The sequence below is a fragment of the Athene cunicularia genome (assembly GCF_003259725.1).
Source record: "Athene cunicularia isolate RWA chromosome 14 unlocalized genomic scaffold, athCun1 chr14_part1, whole genome shotgun sequence".
NCBI lineage: Eukaryota > Metazoa > Chordata > Aves > Strigiformes > Strigidae > Athene > Athene cunicularia.
In genome coordinates this window covers 1,337,251-1,358,961 of record NW_020799118.1, presented here as the reverse complement: position 1 = coordinate 1,358,961, position 21,711 = coordinate 1,337,251, and the positions used below count along the sequence as shown (strand labels likewise).

At 39.0% G+C, this 21,711-nt stretch overlaps 1 protein-coding gene across 16 annotated transcripts in view; it reads right to left on the bottom strand.

The window, feature by feature from the left end:
- RBFOX1 (RNA binding fox-1 homolog 1) overlaps positions 1-21,711 on the bottom strand; it is a 1,263,570-nt gene that overhangs the window by 361,729 nt on the left and 880,130 nt on the right. For 15 of the 16 annotated variants that reach the window (XM_026858910.1, XM_026858934.1, XM_026858919.1 and 12 more), the window contains exon 6: positions 21,575-21,616. The exons of the other annotated variant lie outside the window; for it this stretch is intronic. In XM_026858910.1, coding sequence (XP_026714711.1) covers positions 21,575-21,616 — 42 coding nt within the window. The remainder of the gene's footprint in view (positions 1-21,574; positions 21,617-21,711) is intronic. 16 annotated transcript variants of the gene reach the window in all.

The window sequence follows — 21,711 nt, the reverse complement described above, 5'->3', positions numbered from 1 at the left end:
TTTTTTTTTTTTTGGTTTGTTTATGAGAATAGCATTCGTTCAGTGGCTCTTTCTGCGTGTGAAGTGACTTGCTTCAGGCTGTCTTTTTTCTTCCCTTTTTCTCCCTAACTCAGTCTGTCCTTTCTTTACTGTCAAGCTTGCTTAGGTAACAATTCTTGGTGTATCTATTTAATGAGCAGGTCCGTGCACTAAAGGCAGCCAACTACATTGGAGAGAAAGCAAAAAAAAAAAAAAAAGAAAAGAAAAAAATAGTAATAATAGATAAATAAAAGAGAATATACCACTTCCTGATTGTTATTATGGGATTTACAGACGCCCCCTCTGTAGGAATTTATAGGAGGATTTTTAAGATGTCTTGAGGGGAAAAAAAATAAAAAAATAAAAAAAAAAATCAGAGAATAGCAGGTGACTCCAGTGGCACTCAAGCCATTACCTCTCCTTCCTAAAGGACCCGGTTCACAAATCCTGTACTTGAGAAATTTTTAAACTCAAAGCAAAGCTCATACAGAAAAGAAAGGAACATGTACTGCACCCTGCTTCTCCTTTATCTCTTTAAATGTACTTCAGATAAAAGCCGCATCCAGTCGGGTCAAGGCCTTTCCCAATCTTATTACGCTAACATAAGAGTGTTCAACATACTTTTCTACAGCCATCTACTGACTTCATGGTGTTATTGCTGCTGCTGTTAGTACTGCTGGGAGATAACTGCCACTGTGAGGAACGGGGAAATACAAACAGTAAATCAAACCATAGCAGAAGCGTTTGTGCTCTTTTAATTTATTTTTGGTAGGATTTTTTTTTTTTTTTCCTGGCCATGCTCCCTTTTTCTAAATCAAAATTAGAAAGAATTGGGATTTGTATCTTTAACAAAGGCTAAGGAAGAGAAATTAGTTTGTTGGTCTTTTTTGTTAAGTTGAAGGTACTTTATGCAAATGACTGAGGATGCAAGGGACTCGGGGTTTTTTGATTGCAGCTTAGACTTTTATCATCTGCTGCAAGGAAGTGTTTTTAACTCATTTAAGCTGTCTCAAGGTAACGCGTAATAAATTTAGTTAACTGATCAACAGCATCCTCAGGTGAGAAACAATTTTACAACGTAAAGGAGACAAGCCTTGGCCACTTTTTAGGCTGTATTATTGGTCTTGAAAATCATCCCTGACCTTGTGAACTGGCAGCATATCACACCGTTACCATAATATGCTTTGGGGATTGATGTAGCAAGCTACAACCGCAGTCTAAGTGCACCAACTACTAAAGTATATACATAATGATTATAAAGCAATGGAAGAATAAGAAGAGGAGGTATAAAGATGGCCACGGGAATGAGATTAAACAGAACTTTTGTCTTATTTTCACGTTTGATTACTTATTCATTATCTTTGATCACAGACTGTGCACTTCCTCAGACAAAAAAAAAAAAAAAGAATTGTCCTTATTTTTAACTAAAAGACTCCAGTCAATTTACATCTTCAGCCTAACCATACAAGGTAAAATGTCACCTAAATAATTAAAATGCATTAACTAAATTGCATAATCATTCACTGCACCAGGGCAGGTGGCAAATGGATAGGCACCTGCTGAAACAGCCTATAACAAGGAGACGTAATAGCAAAGCAGGATTGGGGGGAGCAACCTAAAATCCATACTGTTAAACAAACGGTAATCAGGAGAGTCTTAAAGACTCCTGCCGCTGGGGTGAATTAAAAATGAAAAGAACTGCTATACCACTAACATTTCAAAGCTGATTTAAACCTAGAAAAATGAAACAATGAATTCACGTGACACTTAATTCTGAAATGCATAAAGAGAAGTTTGTACAGGTAAACAGATACACGTGGACAGAGAGAGGTAGTGACGTTTGATCCACTCAACACTATGTTCCGTTAAAAGGTTGTTGCCTGTTCTCATAGAACAGAAGTAAAAGGGTTAATATATCAATTACTAAAGTGGAAACTTTTTACAGATTCATAGAAATGGTTTGGGTTTGAAGGATCTTAAAGATGATCCAGTCCCACCCCCCTGCCATGGGCAGGGCCACCTTCCCCTAGCCCAGGTTGCCCAAAGCCCCGTCCAACCTGGCCTGGAACCCTTCCAGGGAGGGGGCAGCCACAGCTGCTCTGGGCAGCCTGTGCCAGGGCCTCACCCCCCTCACAGGGGAGAATTTCTGCCTTACATCTCATCTACATCTCCCCTCTTTCAGTTTACAACCCTTACCCCTCACCCTATCCACAAACCCCTGATCAAGGGTGCTCTCCCCCCTTTCAGCCCTGGGGGGCCGCTCTAAGGTCTCCCCAGACTCTTCTCTCCTCCAGCTGAACCCCCCAACTCTCCCAGCCTATCCTCACAGGGGGGGCTCCAGCCCCTCATCATCCTCGTGGCCTCCTCTGCGCCTGATCCAACAGGCAATAGTCAACGACAATAAAAAGTTCCGTAAGTGTAGCGCAACTTTATAAAGTAAAGCCACTTACTTGACAAAGGTAATCTTCAAGAGGAAAAGAACAGCCTTTGGTTTATGGTTTCAGTTTTTGAAATCTCTTGACAATTTAACCATCAACGTTCAGCAACTCAACAGGCCTAACCTGGTCACCTTTAAACTGTACACTTGCACCTCATTTTGTCTACTGTATATTGCGCTGTGTTCTTCTGCATGCAATTAAACTGTAATAAACTCGAAATATCACATTAGAATGAATTAGATTATACTGGGTTAAGCTGAAAATACATTTTCTGATACTGTCTCTACACATCTGCCAGCCAGCCGTTCTTTCTGATCTGTGCACCTGAACACGCGGAGGCTTTAGAATTTTCAAAGACTGGTTAAAGATTTTATTAATATGATAAAAGACTGTGCACAGCTATTGCCTATAAATCACATGAATATCAAAAATTTCCCTGTTTTTGAGCATCGGCAGCATATAAAACTTCACCAAATTGTGTCCCAAGGCTCTCAACTAATCTTTCTGTATTCTAAATTCTCTTCATTATTAAATTGGTTACTCAATCAATTCTTCATATCTTATTCTGTCAAACAAGTGGAACAATTTCTAATGCTGCTACAGAAAACGATCCGTTTGAAGTGTTTTATTTTTATACGGCTATTATTAAATCCTTTGTTCATTAGATCATCTCTAGTTTGTGCACAGGTAGAAAAATCCAGATAAAAAGATTGAAAGCAGGTATATTACTTTGTTTTTTCCATCTATGACTAAAGAGTAAACCAAACCCTGTTTGCCGAGGTTAGTTCTTAAATGTTCTGGATTGGCAAGCAGCGTCAACAAAATTAAGTAGAAAGTACTGGCCATGGCCATTTTAACAAAGGCTTGGTCCACGAGAGCTGTCATTGAGTTCGGGTCAAAGGCTACTGAAATCGATAAGAATCCTGCTGTTCTTTTAAAGAACAGGCAATCAGAAACCGTCTTCCAAATATGAGTATATGCTATTCGCTGCGAAACGAGGGCCCATTTACTCTGAGGCTACCAAAGATGTTCACATGAGGCTCTTCCATAGGGGCACTGACAGGTATTTTAGCTTCAGAGCATGGCACGTCTCTGTCAGCTCGTAGCACAGCCTTAACTTTTATCATCAGTCAGAACATCAAATATTTTGCTTATGGAATCACAAGGGGTTGGTAAAATAGTAAGGGTAGATAAAAAGAGTTGATAATAGCAAAAATGAAATAATAAACTGTGTAATCGTAATTAATCAGGATTAGTTGTATATACGATCAGCACATTCTTACTGGCACCTAAACAACCCAAATTTAAATAAAACCAAGCTCTAGATCCTAGGACTTCCATTACCTTATTAAAGAGGCATAATTTATGGACAGATCTTGGCATATTTATTAATGACACAGAAGACTGGAAATAGCATCGATAATGCTGCTTACTGCATTGTAAGATAAGAAAATGCAGACGAAGTTTCTCATCTTGCAGGGTATGTAAAATCCTTAGGAACTGCAAGAATATTGAAGTAATCTCGGTGCTAAACGGCACAATCCCTATTTTGCTAGGTGCTGTATAAACATACGGGATATTGAACTACTAGATTTGAGTGACGGATTGCAAAGACAAAACTTTTATTGACTTCAAATACAGGATTTCAACTGAAGCCTCTGTGCTTTAGAATATAAAACAGGGAGGGGCAGGGGTGTTTATTACTGTTTTTTAAAAAATGCTTAATAAAGGAGGGAGAGAAAGTGATGGTAATGATAATGCTGACATTACTGGTGATTGTTTTTTTTTTTTTTTTTTTTTTTTTTTTCCCATTTAGACTTCTCCACCAAGAAAAAATAACAACCCGGCAGATGATACATGAGCTGCAACAACACTGAAACCTCCCATAATTTATACAGAGCACCAAAAATAATTTGAAACACTTAGAGAACCAGAAATATTAGTGTTTGTGCTTAATTTCCACAGCCTCATCTATCACGGCCATTTATTAAATGAAAAACTGCAAACGTTAAGGAGGTATCGCAGCAAAACGAGCCCTTAATCTGCTCTTAATTCACTGCAGTTTTATGGGGGTGGTTGTCGTTGTTGCTGGGCTTTTTGGCTTTTGATTTTTTAGAGTTCAGCATAACTGTGGAAAAGCAACTGAAGCGCAACTTTAGGTGTAACTCAATTGTTTTATAAACTACTCTTTCTGGATAGAAATTTTTTTCCCCATTTTCAATTAATTTCTATTACTTTAGCGCTTCTGCTGCTTTTGATGCAAGAAATTAGTTTCTGTGTTCATTTGCTGTATAACAAGGTCAGGATATAGTCCCAGGAAAACCTGAGGAGCAATAAGCCAACAATTTGGTCGCTAGACATCACCACAATTTAAATCATTGAGTCAGGACTTCTGGCTGGCTGATGAATTGTGTTCAGTGAATAGTTCTAGGAGTGACAAGCAGGATGGAGATAGATGGGAGCTTCCTCTCCTCTTAGACTCCATGACACATGGATGGGATTTACACAGTTCACAGTTTCCCAGAGAAACAGGAATACAAAATTTACTTTCCCTTTTCTTAGCGTAGCAAGGTGACGGGAAAAAAAATGCAAGGGGGGCTGACCCTTCGCCTGGTATGCACGCTTCATCTGTGCCGTTTCGGTAAGGATTATGTGTTTATTATACGTGATTATGTGCTTATTTCTCCCAATATTCAAACGTTCTACCCTGAGAAGACGACTCTCAGGGTAACTAACAGACTATTATTAAGCCAAATTATTAGCCATCAGTTTGATTGGTAACAGCTCAATCCCTTGCCTATAATTTCACCGACAGGTGCTGTATCGGTGATGCTTCACCGGTGCTTTTAGGGAGAACTCAGCCAATAATTCCGACAAGGAAAACCTGGCAGCCAAAGGAAAACCTCACATAGTCTTTTCTAGTTTTAAGCTGTCATAACTGGGCTCCAGCTTCAGTACTGACTGGTGAGAAGGTCACTCTGGGATGATGATGATGGACTTGACTTTATTTAGATTAAAATCTGTGAAAGGAAAATAAAGGCTTATAAAATCCTTTCCCAGAGAATTAACGCAAGGACAGTGGGATCAAAATTTAACGGGTATTAGAAAACGTTATTTTAACTAAATTTCCTGAAATATTAGTGTGTTTCCTCCCTTTTCTTCTCTTAGATAACACCCAGGTGTTTTTGCAAATCTTCATCTTGATTTTCGAGATGATGCTTATGCAGATAACAAAAAAGAAACAAATCTGGTTCAGCATGAAATCATTCACAACTTGAACAAAGCAAGCTGGATATCAAATACTGAGTACTGCTAACAAGTAGCTCTCAATTTGTCTGTTCCTGGAGAACTTACATTGGTTGAACAAAATTAGACGAATTAATTAAATAACTCGGTATACTCTTGAGCAGAAAAAAGAAACTAATTTCGCCGGAAAAATTACCTCCAGGCAAATGTTTGCTTAGCGCTAGTCAACATCTTCTTTCGACTGCCCATCAAATCTTTCCTTCAAGAGAACACAGAGGACTTACAAACTTATAATCATAACTTTTTTTTTATATCTGGTACAGAGTATTTCCACTTTGGCAGTGGGACACAATTATAGTTAGGACTGGCTAATCTGAAACCAACTGTTGCTAACTATTATCTGTTCCTTGAGACACAAGGAAGGCTCTCTTTTCAAGATAAAACATTCAAATTTGCTTTGGATAAAGATCATTTACCCAGTAGTACAGACAGCTAATTCTGCTCCTCAGCTAACATCATCCAACATAACTTCTGCTAGCAGAAGCAGAGATCAGTTCACATCACCTACAGCAGGGACCTTGGGGGGGTTAGGAGGGTGAGCAGGACAGAGAATAACACCCAGATAAACAAAAAAAAAAACCTTTCCTCGCTTGAACAGTACATTAATACAAAGTTACGTTAATGAATTCTTTGTTTTTAATTAGTTGCAACTTTCCTAAAGTGATTTTTTAAAAAAAAAAAAAAAAAAAAGTGGAGTAGGGGTTAACATTTGCTAATCATAACTAATATGATAAAAGGTTGCTATTACCAATGACTTAAGGACTACTTCCCTGTAATTTTCAGTTTATGAGTTTATAAATTGCTTTGTTATTTAGTGCAGGCTCCTTAAATCCTGAAGTCTTTATGCACCGGATGATAACAAATGGATCAGTTTTATCACTTATAATAGTTCAGTAAATCATGAAACAGCCCACCTTTCAGCAAAGCCATCATATAGAACTTATCCGTTGTTATTTCTGATTATACACCTGACAAAACAAATTCATGCTCAGTCTCCTTGTCACGCTAGTTTTATAACAAGGTGAGAACAGCTTTGTGGCAGAGGGTTAGCGAGATCGTTGCTTTGATTTGGCGAGGGACACGGCTACCTCCTGTGCTGAGCGCACGCCGCCTCCTCTGAGGCTGCCAACAACCCCCCCGCTGCCGTCGGCAGCGCTGGGACAACCACCACCGGGCTGAGGCCAAAGTCTGCTCCTCCGCCACCCGAGATCTTGTCTGCTCGGGAAGAGCACCCGCATTAGCCCTGCCATTAGGCTGCCCAGGATCTCCACCGTCCCTCCCAATATCAGAAAGGCCACTACAACAACATCCTGGTGAAGATATCGCCCATCTCCAGGCACGTGAAGTGACCATTAGATGTAGGGGGGAGGCGCTATAGGGAGGGGGGGGGGAAATGGAAAAGTACAAAAGTAAAATACATGGACATTCAGAGAGCGAACGTGGAAGAGAGAAGACGTAAGAGAATTCAGATAGAGACAGAAATAAAATTATGCTACAGGTGCTAGTCACTCCCACTATATTACCAGTCCGCAGGAATGACACTGAGTTGACTCATTTAACAAAACAGCTGAACCTGTAATTTTTTAACTGGTGACTCAGGATTGCCAGATTATCGCATTAAAGTCTCATTAAAGCTCTTTTTTGTTTACCACATCATGACTGAAGAGTGCAAAAACCCACATGCACCATTGCTAGGGTACTTTTCACGCAAGTAGGCACTACGTTTAATAATCAGGGAACTCATACGTGCAATCGCCAGCAGGTACCTCCCGTACCAAATTCTCCAATCAGCCAAAGCGATGGTCTGGCAGCGGCATGGGCGTGGGAAATAACTGGCTTCAGCATCTTCCTTTGGTGTTTCGTTTGAAATTCCCATTCCTCATTCTCAAGGAAATCAGAGCCTGTTTGAGGAGCTCTAATGGCACCATCACATCGAGAAAAGGAAGCGGTGAGGCTGCTCTTTAGTAAATCAATGCTTCTTTGGCTGCCTTCCAGACCACAAAAACACTTTAGACATCTTTGCCTGCCTTTCATTTTGTGTCTTGTAGGCCTCTCTCCATTATCTTTATGTCTGCATATATTCTCCACAGCCTTTTCTTTCTTTTGGCTTCTACCTTGAGACTCACTGAACATTCCCCTCTAATAGGTCTCAGACCATGTTCTTCCAGAAACCCTTGACATTTACCGGAACCATCTGTGTATTAATGGCCAATCAACAGTAAGAAAATAGTTAAGGCTGCCTCAGTGTCTTCTTAGTATGTGCAATGTATTCCCAAATGGTTCTGATATTCAAGTAAATTAGGAAACTTCTGCCCATCAGCCCAACCTATGCGAGGGAACCCAGGGAATGTCACGAGACAAAAAGGAGATGAAGAATGTTTGTTGGGAGTCTGGTAGAGGGAATGTCATCCTGTCATCTCAGGGTATAACAGATCTGTGAAAGGACCTGCATGCAGTTATCCATGGTCTGTTCTTGCTCACACTGAATGCTTAAAAGTACAAAGGCTCATCTCTAGATATGAATTTCTTTAAATGGCACGCTTTTTTTTTTTTTTTTTGAGGAACGCGTGTTTCTAAAAGAAAGTTAAACGCAACACTCAACTACCCGAGAAGAAGTAATTGTATTTACAATAATACTGCATAGCCAGGTAGCTGTAAATCCACACTGCAGGTAAATGCACTCAACATTGCTCCAAGCATCACACTGGGACAACACATTTCTGCACTTCTTCCCCCCAAGTGCTAGCAGATGCTAACTACGTCACTATACCCCTTCCAACATCCCCATAGTTGGAACAATTATTTTTCCTGGTCTTACAAAATTTTGGAGCACGTGGCTTATTGAAAAAGATCAACTTTGGAATACTTTTGCCTGCATTTATCAAGCATTGCAAAACAGTTCTCTGCCTCTATACCCACTTGCACAGCCCCCGGCATTCCAACCACCTAGCCAATAAGCAAATCAAACTGTGCCTACTTCAGCGTACCCCACTGCCTTCTGGTTCTGTCTGGAATTCCTTCAGCGAAGCCAAGCTGGATTCTCTGACCGTGCATTCTCACAATTAGAAAGGTCACTTATCATACAACTCTTTTGTCTGAAAACAAAATACCGCGTTGTCTCCTTACTGCCCATTCTTTCAGTTATTAAACTGACCGTACGTTAGAGATGCCATGCTTACCTCGGACACTCTCCAGCCTATATACTAAATATCTGTGTTCTGAAATTCTCTGAATCTATGTATTTTCTGTTTTTTCTAAGGGTTTTACGGCTTGCACCAGTTGGATACTTCTTTCCCAGCAACAAAATGGGAAGTATTTCTAACAGCAAATGCACGTGTATCAACACTGACACAAAACAAAACAAATTGCACCTTATTCTGGGAATACAATCTCACTCTCAAATCAACACATAGATTCTTCTGGTAGTATGGACTCAAAAGTGAGTACTTCCAGTCTGTGTGAAAATTAACTTTTTTTCCTCAGGAGGGAAATTCTCCAGCAGCATCACGAGAAATGATCATTATTCACTTCAGAGTTCCACCTTTCATCATAAACAAGTCACTGACATGCTGGCAACGTTCTGACGCAGCCTGAAGTTCTGCTGCACTCCCCATCACAAAAAGTTGTCGATACTTTGAGTTGGACTAGAAGAGAGCATCAGGAAGCGGCAGAGCAAACATCTGCTGCTTTTGTCTTCAAAGAAAACTACGCACACAAGGAAAAGGAGCAGCGCCTCTGTGACCACAACCTTAGGTAACAGTATCGCTATCGCTTTTCTCTGGAACTACATTGGTCTCAGTTGGGCTCCACAGAGGAAATTGCAAAATGCCGATCAAAGGCATCACAGACTCTTACGGCTTTTCACTGAGCAAGACCTCGATAAACCATGGTATCTTTGCAAAGGGAGCATTGCAAATAAACAATATTAAAGCTTTTCAAAAGATAAACTTTGATTATTTTTTTTTTTGACATACGAAGTTTAACGCCCCAACACAGAAAAAATGCGAGAACGTTCACAAATTGGTAACAACCTGCTTCTAGTTAAGGTACCCAAAGGACGTGTTGCGCGGAAATCAAAGAGGTAACTAGCAAGGCTTGTTTTCCATGATGACCTGCACTTCAAGCAAGAAAATTCTCAATGAGTAGAGCTCATTAATGCAACTCTTCAGAGGCAGAGAGACTCCTGGACTGCACTACCAGATTGTGTAAAACCCGTATGGCCGCTCAGTGGTAATATTTCGCATTGTTTCCCTCTGAGCATCAAACTCAGATGCTCTCTGTACAGTGAGCCTCCGCATTAGCTAAATCGTAGCTTTGGTGGAGGAGCTCCTTTTCATAGCAAGTTTCTCATTCCCCACAAGCACTCCTGGTGGAGGTTGTGGAAGGAGACATGTTTTCACTTTACTCTTATTGCAGAAATTTCCACATGGTTCTATTTACCCAGCCCCTCAAGTGTGTAGCTGCTGGAGGAGACTGTTCAGTGCCCTCAGGAGAACAAAGCAACAGCTGGGAGGTAGCGAAGATCTAACTAAACAAGGAAGAATTTATCACGGGAGCATTTTATCAGAATTTATTTATAATGATTTCTATCAGCCTCTTTAACTGACTGCTGTTCACTGAGTCATGAGCTCTATGGCCCTTTAATGTCACCTCTCGTTTCATCCCCATCGGTAATTTCTGGTCTGTACAGTAATTTCCTTTTATTTGTAACTACACCTCCTGGAGAGTAAAGTGGGAAAAAAAAAAAAAAAAAAAAAACAAAAAAAAACCTCAAAGAAACTACAAAACATTCAGCAGCAACAGATAAATCTGAAATTTAAGATTTCAGAAGAAATGTGGGGGGATGTTTATTACATTGAGGTCAAGCAGGTTAGTTTTGGTGAGCTTTATAGGTTTTGCTTCTCTATCCTAAAAGGAGCACATAACGCAGAGAGAAAGTTTAAAACCAACACAAAAATTCTCTGAATACAAAATAAAAGCCAATGTTTTCCATATAATTATATATATATATTGGAATCATAAGCCACAGATTTCACTCTAAAAAACAGTGAAAGTCTTTCTGACAGTTAAATATAACCCTAATATCATGATGTATTATTTAGTCTCTAAAACCTTTTCAGAACAAGAAGTGAGCGACTATATATATATATATATATATATATATATATACACACACACACACACACATTTTTTAATTTTTTTTTTTACCCTTTGGGTCAGAGGTGTCAGAATTTTAATGAACTGAATGGAGTATGGCAACTATTTTCTGCAGCCAGTTGATCTGAAAACTGTACAGTAAGCATTGCCTGCTATTCTCAAAACAGAAACAACTGCACGACTTTGTCAGCACACCCTGACTGTTCTGAAGTCAATATGTGAAAAGATGACAGAGTTTGGATATATACAAATTTATAATAGTTTAGTTACATTTTAGTCACTGATGAACATTCAAAATATTTTCCTGTCTCTCCCTGTAAAATCAACGCTATGGATGCAAGAGTATTATAACTGAAAGAAAACCTCACAATTCATAACTGGGCTCCACATTTCCATCTGAATATATGAGTAGGAAGATGAATCCAGCATCCAAAACTTGGACATTTCAAGGGCTTAGGGTAAATTAAGTTGGCAAATGAGTTTATAACCTTTTCTAGATTTATGATTGTGAGTGTAGTGTGGGGTTTTTTTTGTTTTGGTTTTTTTTTTTTTTTTAATCTAAATTTAAAGGTGAAGGAAGAATTACAGTAACACTACTTTGTTGTATTTTGGATTGCTACTTTTCAGGCAAATATCAGATTTTTATTTTTTTTTTTTTTACGTTTTAAGTTAAACGGTAACTACAGTTAGATTTTAAAAGTGCATTTTAGTGGAAGCAGAACTGTAGACCAGGTATCAAATATCCTTGAGTCAGGAGCCTAACAAATGAGCCAAATTCAAAAAAATAAACTACCTTTTCAAAGGCATCATTATAGAACATGCTGTCAGGTTTTCACTTGGGTACTGTGGCAAGATCTCCTGAAAATTCCTGGGAGTTTTCATTATAAAAAATGGAAATGCCAGTTACATTATCAAGAAAAAAAAAAAAAAAAAAAAAAGGGAAAGAGCTAAATGATCAAAAGTCTTGATTTTTTTCCCAGTGCCTGCAGCTTTTAGATGTAAACGTACATACACAAAAGTCTGTGCCTGGAATTATTAGTAAGCAGAAGCGTTTGCGATACCTTTATGCTAAGTAGCAAAGAAATGATTAGTTATCTACATCACATAAATTGAGGCATATATAGTTGTGATCAATGTCATTTGATCATGAAAAATTGTGAGAATAGAACAGGAGATTAATGCAATCTGCCTTCAAATTCCCAAGCCCTTGTGTTAAGCAAAAAAGGAACACCAGAAATCAAGGCTGTATCTGAACCGTAAACTATTTGGGGCAAAGGCGGTATCCTACTCTGTGGTTACAAAGTGCCTGTAATTTATCGTGCTATAGAAATGATTTTTAACAACGATGAAAATAGTTGTAGAAAGCAGTAGTTTAGAGAATGGGGGGGGGGAAAAAAAAAAAAAAAAGGAGAAATGAGCTCATCGCATGTGAAGTAATCTATAGCATGTAGGGAAAACCAAAGGAAATTACTAAATCAAGGTAATAAAACTACTAATTGTGTGCTCTTGGGAGGGCAGCTGCTATCAAGTAGGAAAGCGACCTTGAGATGAAGTGAAGGCCACTTTTCCTTTCATTATTGTACTCAAAGTGATCTTAAGAACTCAAAGGAAGAGACAACTACCGTACGACAGAAATGCTATAAATCGCCCCAGTGAGCACAGAGCACATCTCTATTTTTTCCCAGTACCTATGTCAGTCTACATGGCCTTTGACTGCGGGCTCAAAATACAGCTGTAGCCACCCATTTACATGAGGGCTTCAATTGCCACTATTAGCGGAGCATGAAAACTGCCCGTGATACGACGTACTTGATTTTTATATATCACTCCCCCTGTCTAAGCCGTACTATGGCTAAAGATAACAGAAGTCATCAAGGCATCAATATACACAACAGCAAAGAGACATGGCGGGGGGGAAAAAAACGTTCCTGAGTCAAGGTCAGCTTCAACCAGGGCTGAGAAACAAAGATGTTACAAAGCAGCAATGCATTTTTACCTTTCTCAGCTTCCTGGTTTACAGAATGGATCCTCTACATATCGTGCTACACATACAAAAATACCCGCTTACTCTTTCTTCCATCCCTCAATCAATTTGTTCCCCAGTCCGTACCGATACTGGCGACTGCCCCCACACACGGGCAGGACCTCGCCCTTGGCCTTGTCGAACGCCCCAAGGTTTGCCCATCCCACCTCTGCAGCCTGCCCAGGTCCCTCTGGACAGCCCATCCCTGCCCTCCAGCCTGTTGGACACACCCTACAGCTTGGTGTCGGAACTTGCTGAGGGTGTCTCAATCCCACCAGGGTATTTTAGGACCTACCAACTGTTTTGGTTTTATTTTGTCTCTTTTCTCTTGGAAGACTGTGGCATCCAAGATCTGTCAAAGACAAGATCATCCCCAAGATCTCTCTCAAGGACATATTCAATACCTGGAGCAAGGGAGACCCCACTTCACTGACAGACTGGGCATTTTAGGATTGTGATTTGCAGAGACTTCATCATCAGTTCCTTATGGCTGTTATTTCCATTTTTAAGTTTTAGTATGACTTTGGATTTATTTTTTTTTTTCCTCCCCTCTGGGCAGTCCATATGTATCGATATAATTATGATGTGTTTCTCTGTTGACGAACAGCCAGCATAACTTGACAAACAAACGTTTTCGTACTTGGTACAGTTTAAATACATTCAAAATATTCATCTGCTCTGTATTTTGGGGGAGATTATCAAGGTTTTATAAACAAGCAGAAGCACACACTTTTTTTTTTTCACCAGGTACAACTAGCACGTTCCTGTACTTTCATTCACGTTTACATCTTTACATGTTACGTTTCCTCTACCTATTATGTGGGGGTTTGTCAATTTTACTTAAATATTAAAAAGATGCTTCACAATACGAAGATAGTTAAAACTAAAAACTTAGCAATAATTTCTCAATATGCATATGTCTTAACTTTCACTGAAGTGTGTTCACCCCATTTAAATGAACAGGACAAATAAAGGGGTAAAGTAAAACCCAAATGTGAATAACTGACAAATTACACCCTTTTTTTTTTTTTTTTTTCCCATAATTTTCCTAAAGCTAGGTAGCTACTTCTCAAGCCTCTGAAGAGGTGGGATTCTGAGCAATTCATACCTACGTTCTCAGCACAGCAGCAAGTTGTGGCAGATTATTTCAGTCTCAAAATCAGAAGATACAATTCACGCTTTGATGTTTAAATACTACCAGTTTCCAAACTGATGGGGCTCCTGCAGTGTTATGCTGTCCAGGACTGCCCTTCATTAGGACACACCAGGAAAGCATCAGACAGATACAGGTTTCTTTGCTGATCTTACTGTCCCAACGCCTTCTGCAAACACAGTGAAAAGGGTGAAGCTGTTGGCTAATGCGTATCAGAATTACAGAATGGTTTGCGTTGGAAGGGACCTGAAAGATCATCCATCCCTAATATAATTTTTCCTAAAGAAATTTTTGCAGCAAGGCTTTATGAAGAGGAGAAAAATTTGTAAAGGTATTTTGTACTTACCTTGATTTGCCTTCTAACAACAGGAATAGCTCCCCATTTGAGTCCAAACATTCAAAATGGCTCAAAACTAAATGTCAGCTTGATAAAGTATGAGTTTCATTTGTTTAGTGTAGCTTGGTTTTATTTCTCTATCCTACAAAATAAATTTCTAGAAATTATACACAGGTGCTTGGGATTCTGTCCTAAGAAAACCATTTCTGTTCAACACAGAAACACTTGACTTTCAGGAAAATTTGGGATTACACTGAAAAAAAGGAACACAAATACTGTTATCTTCCTGTAAAAAATTTTCAAGAGACTAAGAGCAAGGATATGCTTCTAAAACCCGGGCCTATGTGCAGCTAAGATTTAACCCTTTATATACATCATACTGTTTATGTTCTGTTGCATGTCAACTACAAGCCTGTAGAGCTGGATCCTTAAACTATCAGATTTATAACTGACATATGTGTCTGTATGTATATACCTACGTATGAATATTGATGTGTGCATCTGCATTGTTGTTTAGAATTTTTCTTCCTTGTACCCTTTCTGCTTTGAAAAAATTTGGCACCTACTTAAAGCATAATGAAATGGTTTAGTACAGAAGTAAACATGACCAGTTTAAACAAGTAAGGTTTAGAAAGATTTTACAGAACGTAGAAGGACCATTACCATCGATACTAGAACACGATGCCCACATTATAATCAATATTCTGCCACTCTCTACTTTAAACAATACCGGTTCAAGGAGTCAACGTGGCTCAATGAATGTATGTCTTTATAACACTACATCATTTGAGTTGTTCATGTAATTTTTTTTTTTTTCAGTTATTATAGCACTCTCCTGTCTTGTTCCCTTTAAACATCTAGTTGCTTAGTCAGTTATTTGATATCTGAGAATAGAAATTCACCATGATCAAAGACTGTGTGAAAAATCCAGCCCATCTACCTACAGCTGAAAACTTCTTCAGGTTTTTCACTTGATCCTAGTGAAGAAAAAAAAAAAAAAAAAAAAAAAAAAAATCTTTCTTCTTTTCTAGGACAGCATCCGCAGCAAAAGCAGCTGTACGCAGTCGTTGCAGAAAGTTTACCAAAAGTTGCTTTGTCTTTGTAGCAGGAGGAAGTGAGCACCGGGATACTGAACTGACGTTGGGTACTGGTTCGGCAGCCTTCATGCCATCTAAATCTATCTCCTTCTATCCCTTCAGAAGCGTGCCCCTTCCTGAACCTTGATTACTTTTAGTAAACTGCCTCATGAACTAAACCCCCGTCCCTGCCTGCCTGTATACAAACGTGACTAAGCATACATTGAGCAGTTGCCCAATTCCATACAGTGCCTTGCAGCTCTAGACAAAATCTGTCACGCTGGATGGACAGGTAGTTACTGGAAACATCGCTTCAGCTTCGCCAAATACTACCGTAACTCTGCCACTTCGGCAATTACGAAGCACCACGCTGAGAAAATACTTGAGTGTGCAAAAATCAAAGTTGAATTCAAGAGAAAGTGGCACTTGAACAAGAGATAATCCTCTGCCTCAGAGAGAGATGCCAAAACAGTCTGGGGGAAGGAATGGAAGGTTTTCTGAATGGCATTCCTTCGGCAGCAGAAACAATGAAAATAGCTAACGGATTCTTTCTTCTCTTGATCAAAGGAGCACGTTATTAGCAGTTAGCTTTTTAAGAGGATCGCAGTGTCCTCACGGTGAGAGCTAAGTCACTTTAAACATGAACCACAGCCATTTTCATTACTTGGACATTGTTACTTTCTTTAAATAATCACACCATGGCTGTTAAACAACAAATTGGAGGCCAGTGTTATCTTAAGCAAGTTACTACGCTTCGGAAGGCTCCTAAAGTACACCGGGACTGCCTGCCAGCAGCACTGAAATCAAGTTTTACCACATTTCTTTATTGCCTTTTTTTTTTTTTTTAGACATTAATTTCAAGCCAGATGAAAATTTAAATGAAATCACATCCCTACAATTTTCCCCCCCTCCCCAACAGTTTGGTGGAGTATTTAAAATCCTCTTCATCGTTCGATTTTAGTTCAATTTTTTTTTTTTTTTTTCCCTCCCCTGTGAATTACTCTTTATAGAACTACTGGGAATGCAGTTTGTGAAACGGTGAGTGAGATTACTCTGATTTCATTTCACGTTAATGTGAAATACAGATGAGGAACAAAAAAAATACAATGCCTTCTTATTTCTCTCACCTACCTGTATCTTCACCCTACACCTACAAGGATGATGGCACATAGAGGTCACTGCAAGAACAACTACGGAGATTTTCAGAAGGAAAATAAAAACAGTGAAATTTTTATTCATGGCCAGAACTAGTTGTCCAGTTTTGTGAAGATGCTATAACATGCTGCATTGCTTTCTGGTAACAAGATAAGATGTCAGTGACTCATGAAAGCAGCTTATATACCTTTCCTTTTCTCCAGTCCAGTGTGAGAAGAAGTGGAGACTGCAAGCAGAGGTTCTCTGGCCAGCCACCCTGTAAGATCTGCTACCCTATCACCGTAGTAAATTATTTCAGAAAACGCTAAAAAATAACATCCATTTCACAAATCACTTCCACTCTGATTCTCTTCCTATATCCAGTTGCTTTGTTTGGTTTTTTTTTCCACCCCTCAGCGCAAACCAATTTAAAAATTAGCATCTGCCACTGAATTACAATTTACCTCTTTAGTGCATCAGAGGAACACTGTACACAGAAAACATCGGTGGATTATTCTGAGATGACTGGAGAAAGCTAATACCACACTGATAAACTTCAAAATATTCTTTAAAAAGTTTTTTTAAAAAAATAAATCTACACAGCTAAGCACCTTACAACCTGATGAATTAATGCACTGAACTAAGACCTAAAGAAAGCTAAATATCGCTGGATTATGGTTGCTTAATATTTATGCTGGACACTTGCTTTTTTTTTTTCCCTCTACCTGGCATAATTTTAATACATTTTTGGCTGTTTGTCACAGCTCGTTTCAGTCACCGTATAAACGACAAGACAAACAGAAGAATACTGAATGCATGTCTCCTTGAAAATTAGAGCACTATAAAAAATAAAAGTTGATTTTTAAATACAAGATGAGAAGTACGACCCTGCCCTTCCCATATTTCAGACCAGAGAAGGAACTCTGGCTGCACATAATGCATCTTGATAATAAGTGCATGTGAAAAGCTGTTAGAGCAACAACTAGGTCACTTAAAATTTCAGATCAAGGGAGTTAATCACACCATTTACCATTAGACCTCATTGGTATTCACAGGAACATTTCTAAATCCTCCTTATGTTCGGGTTTAAAATTATTCTATGCCCACCTTACAGAGCCCATCAAGTACTGCTGCACAAGGACCAAAAGCATTAGCTTATACAGAAGAACTTCTGCGTGCAAACACCGATACAGAAGTTCACTTTAAACAACTACGCTGAGTCGATAATGACAAAGACTAATTTCTTAGACGAAAGGAAGGTCGGGTAAAGCTCAGTAAGGTTTAAGTTAGCCTGTAAGTTTAAGTAACGCTCTTAGAATCTGATTTAAAAAAAAAAATAAAAAAAAAAAAATCCCAGGTTAAAATCAAAACAGAATGGAAGGTTCAGTGGAAGCAGCAGACAGACTTCTCGGGCTGTTTCTACACTTGTTTAAAGCTTTATGTGCTACAGCTTCTTTTTACCTAGGGCTGGTATCCTGATTTCCTTCACGGCCTTAAATAACCCGCGCCATTCGTATTTCACAGTCTGTTTTTCAGACCCTAATATGAGAAGAAAATGATTCTGAGCAAGCTGTGAGTTCTGTGTCTTTACAGGTCATTTATAATGCATCAGAATGACAATTAAATTAAACTCCACACAGCGAGTGGCAGTATGAAAGACTCAGAGAAGAGGATAGGGTGTATCTGTCCAAGAGGAGATTTATAAATCGGGATTGGAGAACACAAAACAGAAAGAGGAGGACTAAACAGTATCGTTATTTTCTTTAAGGGAAATACTGACAAAGAGCAGCGTGTGGATGAAGCTGGAGAGTGCGATACCGATGAGTCAATATGCCTTTAAAGGCACATTAGGTTTTTAGCACAACTTGATTTAAATTAAGCCAGATTAGAAAACAGAGAAATTACCGAAACATGGGGAAAAAAAAAATAAAATTCAACAACATGGTAAAGAAAATCACTTCCAAAGAAAGGAAAACAACAAAATGGCATTAATACTTTGTAATTTTTTCTTTTAAAATGTCAAATGGAAATACGGTAAAGTCAGCTTGTGTTATATATCCAAATGGAAAGAAAACCACACCCGACCAGCTGTGCTAGAGATAAAATTCCCATAACTTTCTGTATGATTTCACATTTAAATAATTCAGGTATAAACACCAACGTCTAGCTGGGAATTGCACCAGGTTGGCAAGGGGGGCGAGTTACCAACATGTGGTCACCGTCATCTTCAAAGCTTGAGCTGAAGAGGGTGAAAATATACAGAGTGCCTTAATCATTACAATTATCATTTACTGTACATATAATGTATAACGGCCAGAGTCTCCAGTATGACTAAAAGTTTGATTAGTCTAAATGCTTCATTCCAGAACAGCGAGTCTCTGCTTTGCACTTAGAATTTAAAAGCCAATAAAACAGAGATGAGGTGAGAAATGTCTGAATAAATTATTATAGTAAGACTTGGAGATTTCTTTCTGTGGTCACACAATGCCTAATTTATTATTTGCATTATTTATTTGCACTATTATGCTTTAAACAAACCTTTCTTAAAGTGCCTTTCTCTTGGAACTTCTTTCCGACTTGTAGACTACGAAACGACTCAAAAAAAGAGTGGCGGATGCATTGTCAGACATAGCAAGGAAGCTGGGAGATGTCTTTTTTTTTATTACATTATTAGGATAATCTATTTTTAACTGAGTTTAACAAACACAAATGCGTGTTAGCATTTCATTGTTTTAATCCTGTTGTCTTATTTTTCAGTTGGAATGAAAAATTATTTTGTTGTGAAGAGATCGCCTCACGTCCAAGTATTCGTGGTAGGTCACAAACCCCAAAGGGAAAGCTTGCAGGCCTGAAAAACCTAACTCAGGCAATTAAACATGTCTTAAACAGCACGGCTCAGCTAGGGAGCCGACCTAAAAGCGACAGAACGGTCAAGTCACACCCTGAGGGGGTTGGAGGTGCAAGAACCTGGCAGAGGGCGGCTGTTGGCAGCACCACTAAGGAGGGTCAAAGGTGCCAGCACTGGACTCTGACCAAAACATCTCCACACAGCATGTTCAGGTTTCATGGTAACCTTTTGTCCCAGCAGATGAGCTGCGGATAAACTAGAACAGATTCTGGGCACTGATAATGGTTTGGGCGTTTACAGAGCAGGCGGGGGAAAAGGAACAGATCTACTGCGCTTGACACTGCTGTTGTTGCTTTCACCGTATCTGGCTGTGAGAGACTTCTCGGTGCCTTTTGGACCACAGGCACAAGCTCTACCTCTGAGGGGTGATGTACTGCTTTGCATCCCAACCTCAGGAACAGGGTTCGCACCAATAACCGTATTTCACGTAATGTGAACATCGCAGCGGTAGCGGAAGGAGATCTACCTAATCTTAGTGTGTTAGAGATGCGGGTTCTTCCTAAGTTATCACAAAAATTTCCTTTTTAATAGGCTTCAAGAGCTCACTGTTTGATGTAAACAGACAACGCTAGAACATAAAGATACATGAAAGTTTTACCGCATCACATTTTATCCACTAGTTAGAAAAAAATCACACATATTTACATAAAGAAAGAGCTGGGGGCCTCCTTCCATTATATTTCAAAATAACGTTTATCTTCACTCAAAGGAGAAAACTTAATAAAAAAAAAAACCACAACAAAACACACACCCTGAAAACTTCCTTTGTTCTCAGGGCACCGCTACCTCTTCAAAAGACTGTCCTTCAGGTACTACTGCAGTATTTTAACTCTGACAGCTGCTCTGTTGAGACATTACTACTGATAAAACAAAGCTTTGTCACTCCAGCTTCAGTACAATAGCAACGCAGTCACATCAGCCAGGAAAGAATCAAGGACGACATGCGATTCATCGCTCCCGCATAACTTGTTTACCAAAAAAATCCTGTTGTAAATATGGTGAAGATCAACTAAAGCATCTCGGTAAAAATCTAATGAATGGCTGAATGTTTAAGAACACGGCACAACTTTATTTCAAGACTGTGTTCTTTATACATGGAAGCCACGCAGGCACTGCTGATGCTTAGTAAGCTGCAAACCAAAAAAAAAAAAAAGCTGCTTTTTCTAATTCCAATAATATTTTTGTTTGCATAAAAACATACAGGCCCTTCAGGCCTGCCTCTCCCTCTCTCCTTGCATATGGGATTTCAAGGAAATATCGTGTGGTATCAATAAATGTATGTTAAGCAATGCTTGGATGACACGAAAGTGTTTTTGTTTTTTTTTGTTTTGTGTTTTTTTTTGTTTTATTGTTTTGTTTTGGTTTTGTTTTTTTGGTTTTCTTTAATTAATGAAAACTCTAACACCTTTCAAAAAAAAAAAAAAAAAGCATCTGCAGAGATACGTAGCATTTAAAGGGAGCAGGGACTAAAGCCTGTTTAAAACCGTCACTTTAACATAGGAAAAGAGGAAAACAAGGTCAGCAACCTGGGCTCAGGAACTCCATCTTCTTCACAGACTGTACACAAGCGATATACACACACTAAAATACCTGGACTTCCTCTGCCAGTTCCCTTACATCCTTAGCACTGGCTTCTTTCTGAAAGCACACATGCTATTTAAAAAAAAATAAAATTCCAAAGAATAGTGTCTTCTTGTTTGAAACAATCCAGTACTGGAGAAAGTCTGAGAAACGTAGTGACCTTTACCACTACTAAATCTTCACGTGGTGCATAGGAAGAGCATGCTGAATGTCAAGAGAGCTCCCACCAAGAGTTGTTTACTGCCAAAGCTCACTAAATTATGGAAGAAAAACCTGCACCTACTGTAATGGGTTTATACTGAGATATGCACAATATTTACCAACAAGCGACAAATGAGCTAAATATGTTCCCCTCAAATAAAGCAATCCATCTGGCAATAGCACAAACCAGATTCTGTTTGTGTTTTAAAGAAACAGAACGTTTTGCGTATCATTACACTTACCCTTAGGTGTTCTCTTTCACAACTCATCTGTTGCTTTGAACTCTACAAGAGAAAAAAAAAAAAAAAAGAAAAGAGACAAAAAAAATACCCCAACGTTGAAAGCACAGCATTCTTGCCACAACGAAGTGGCTAGGTCT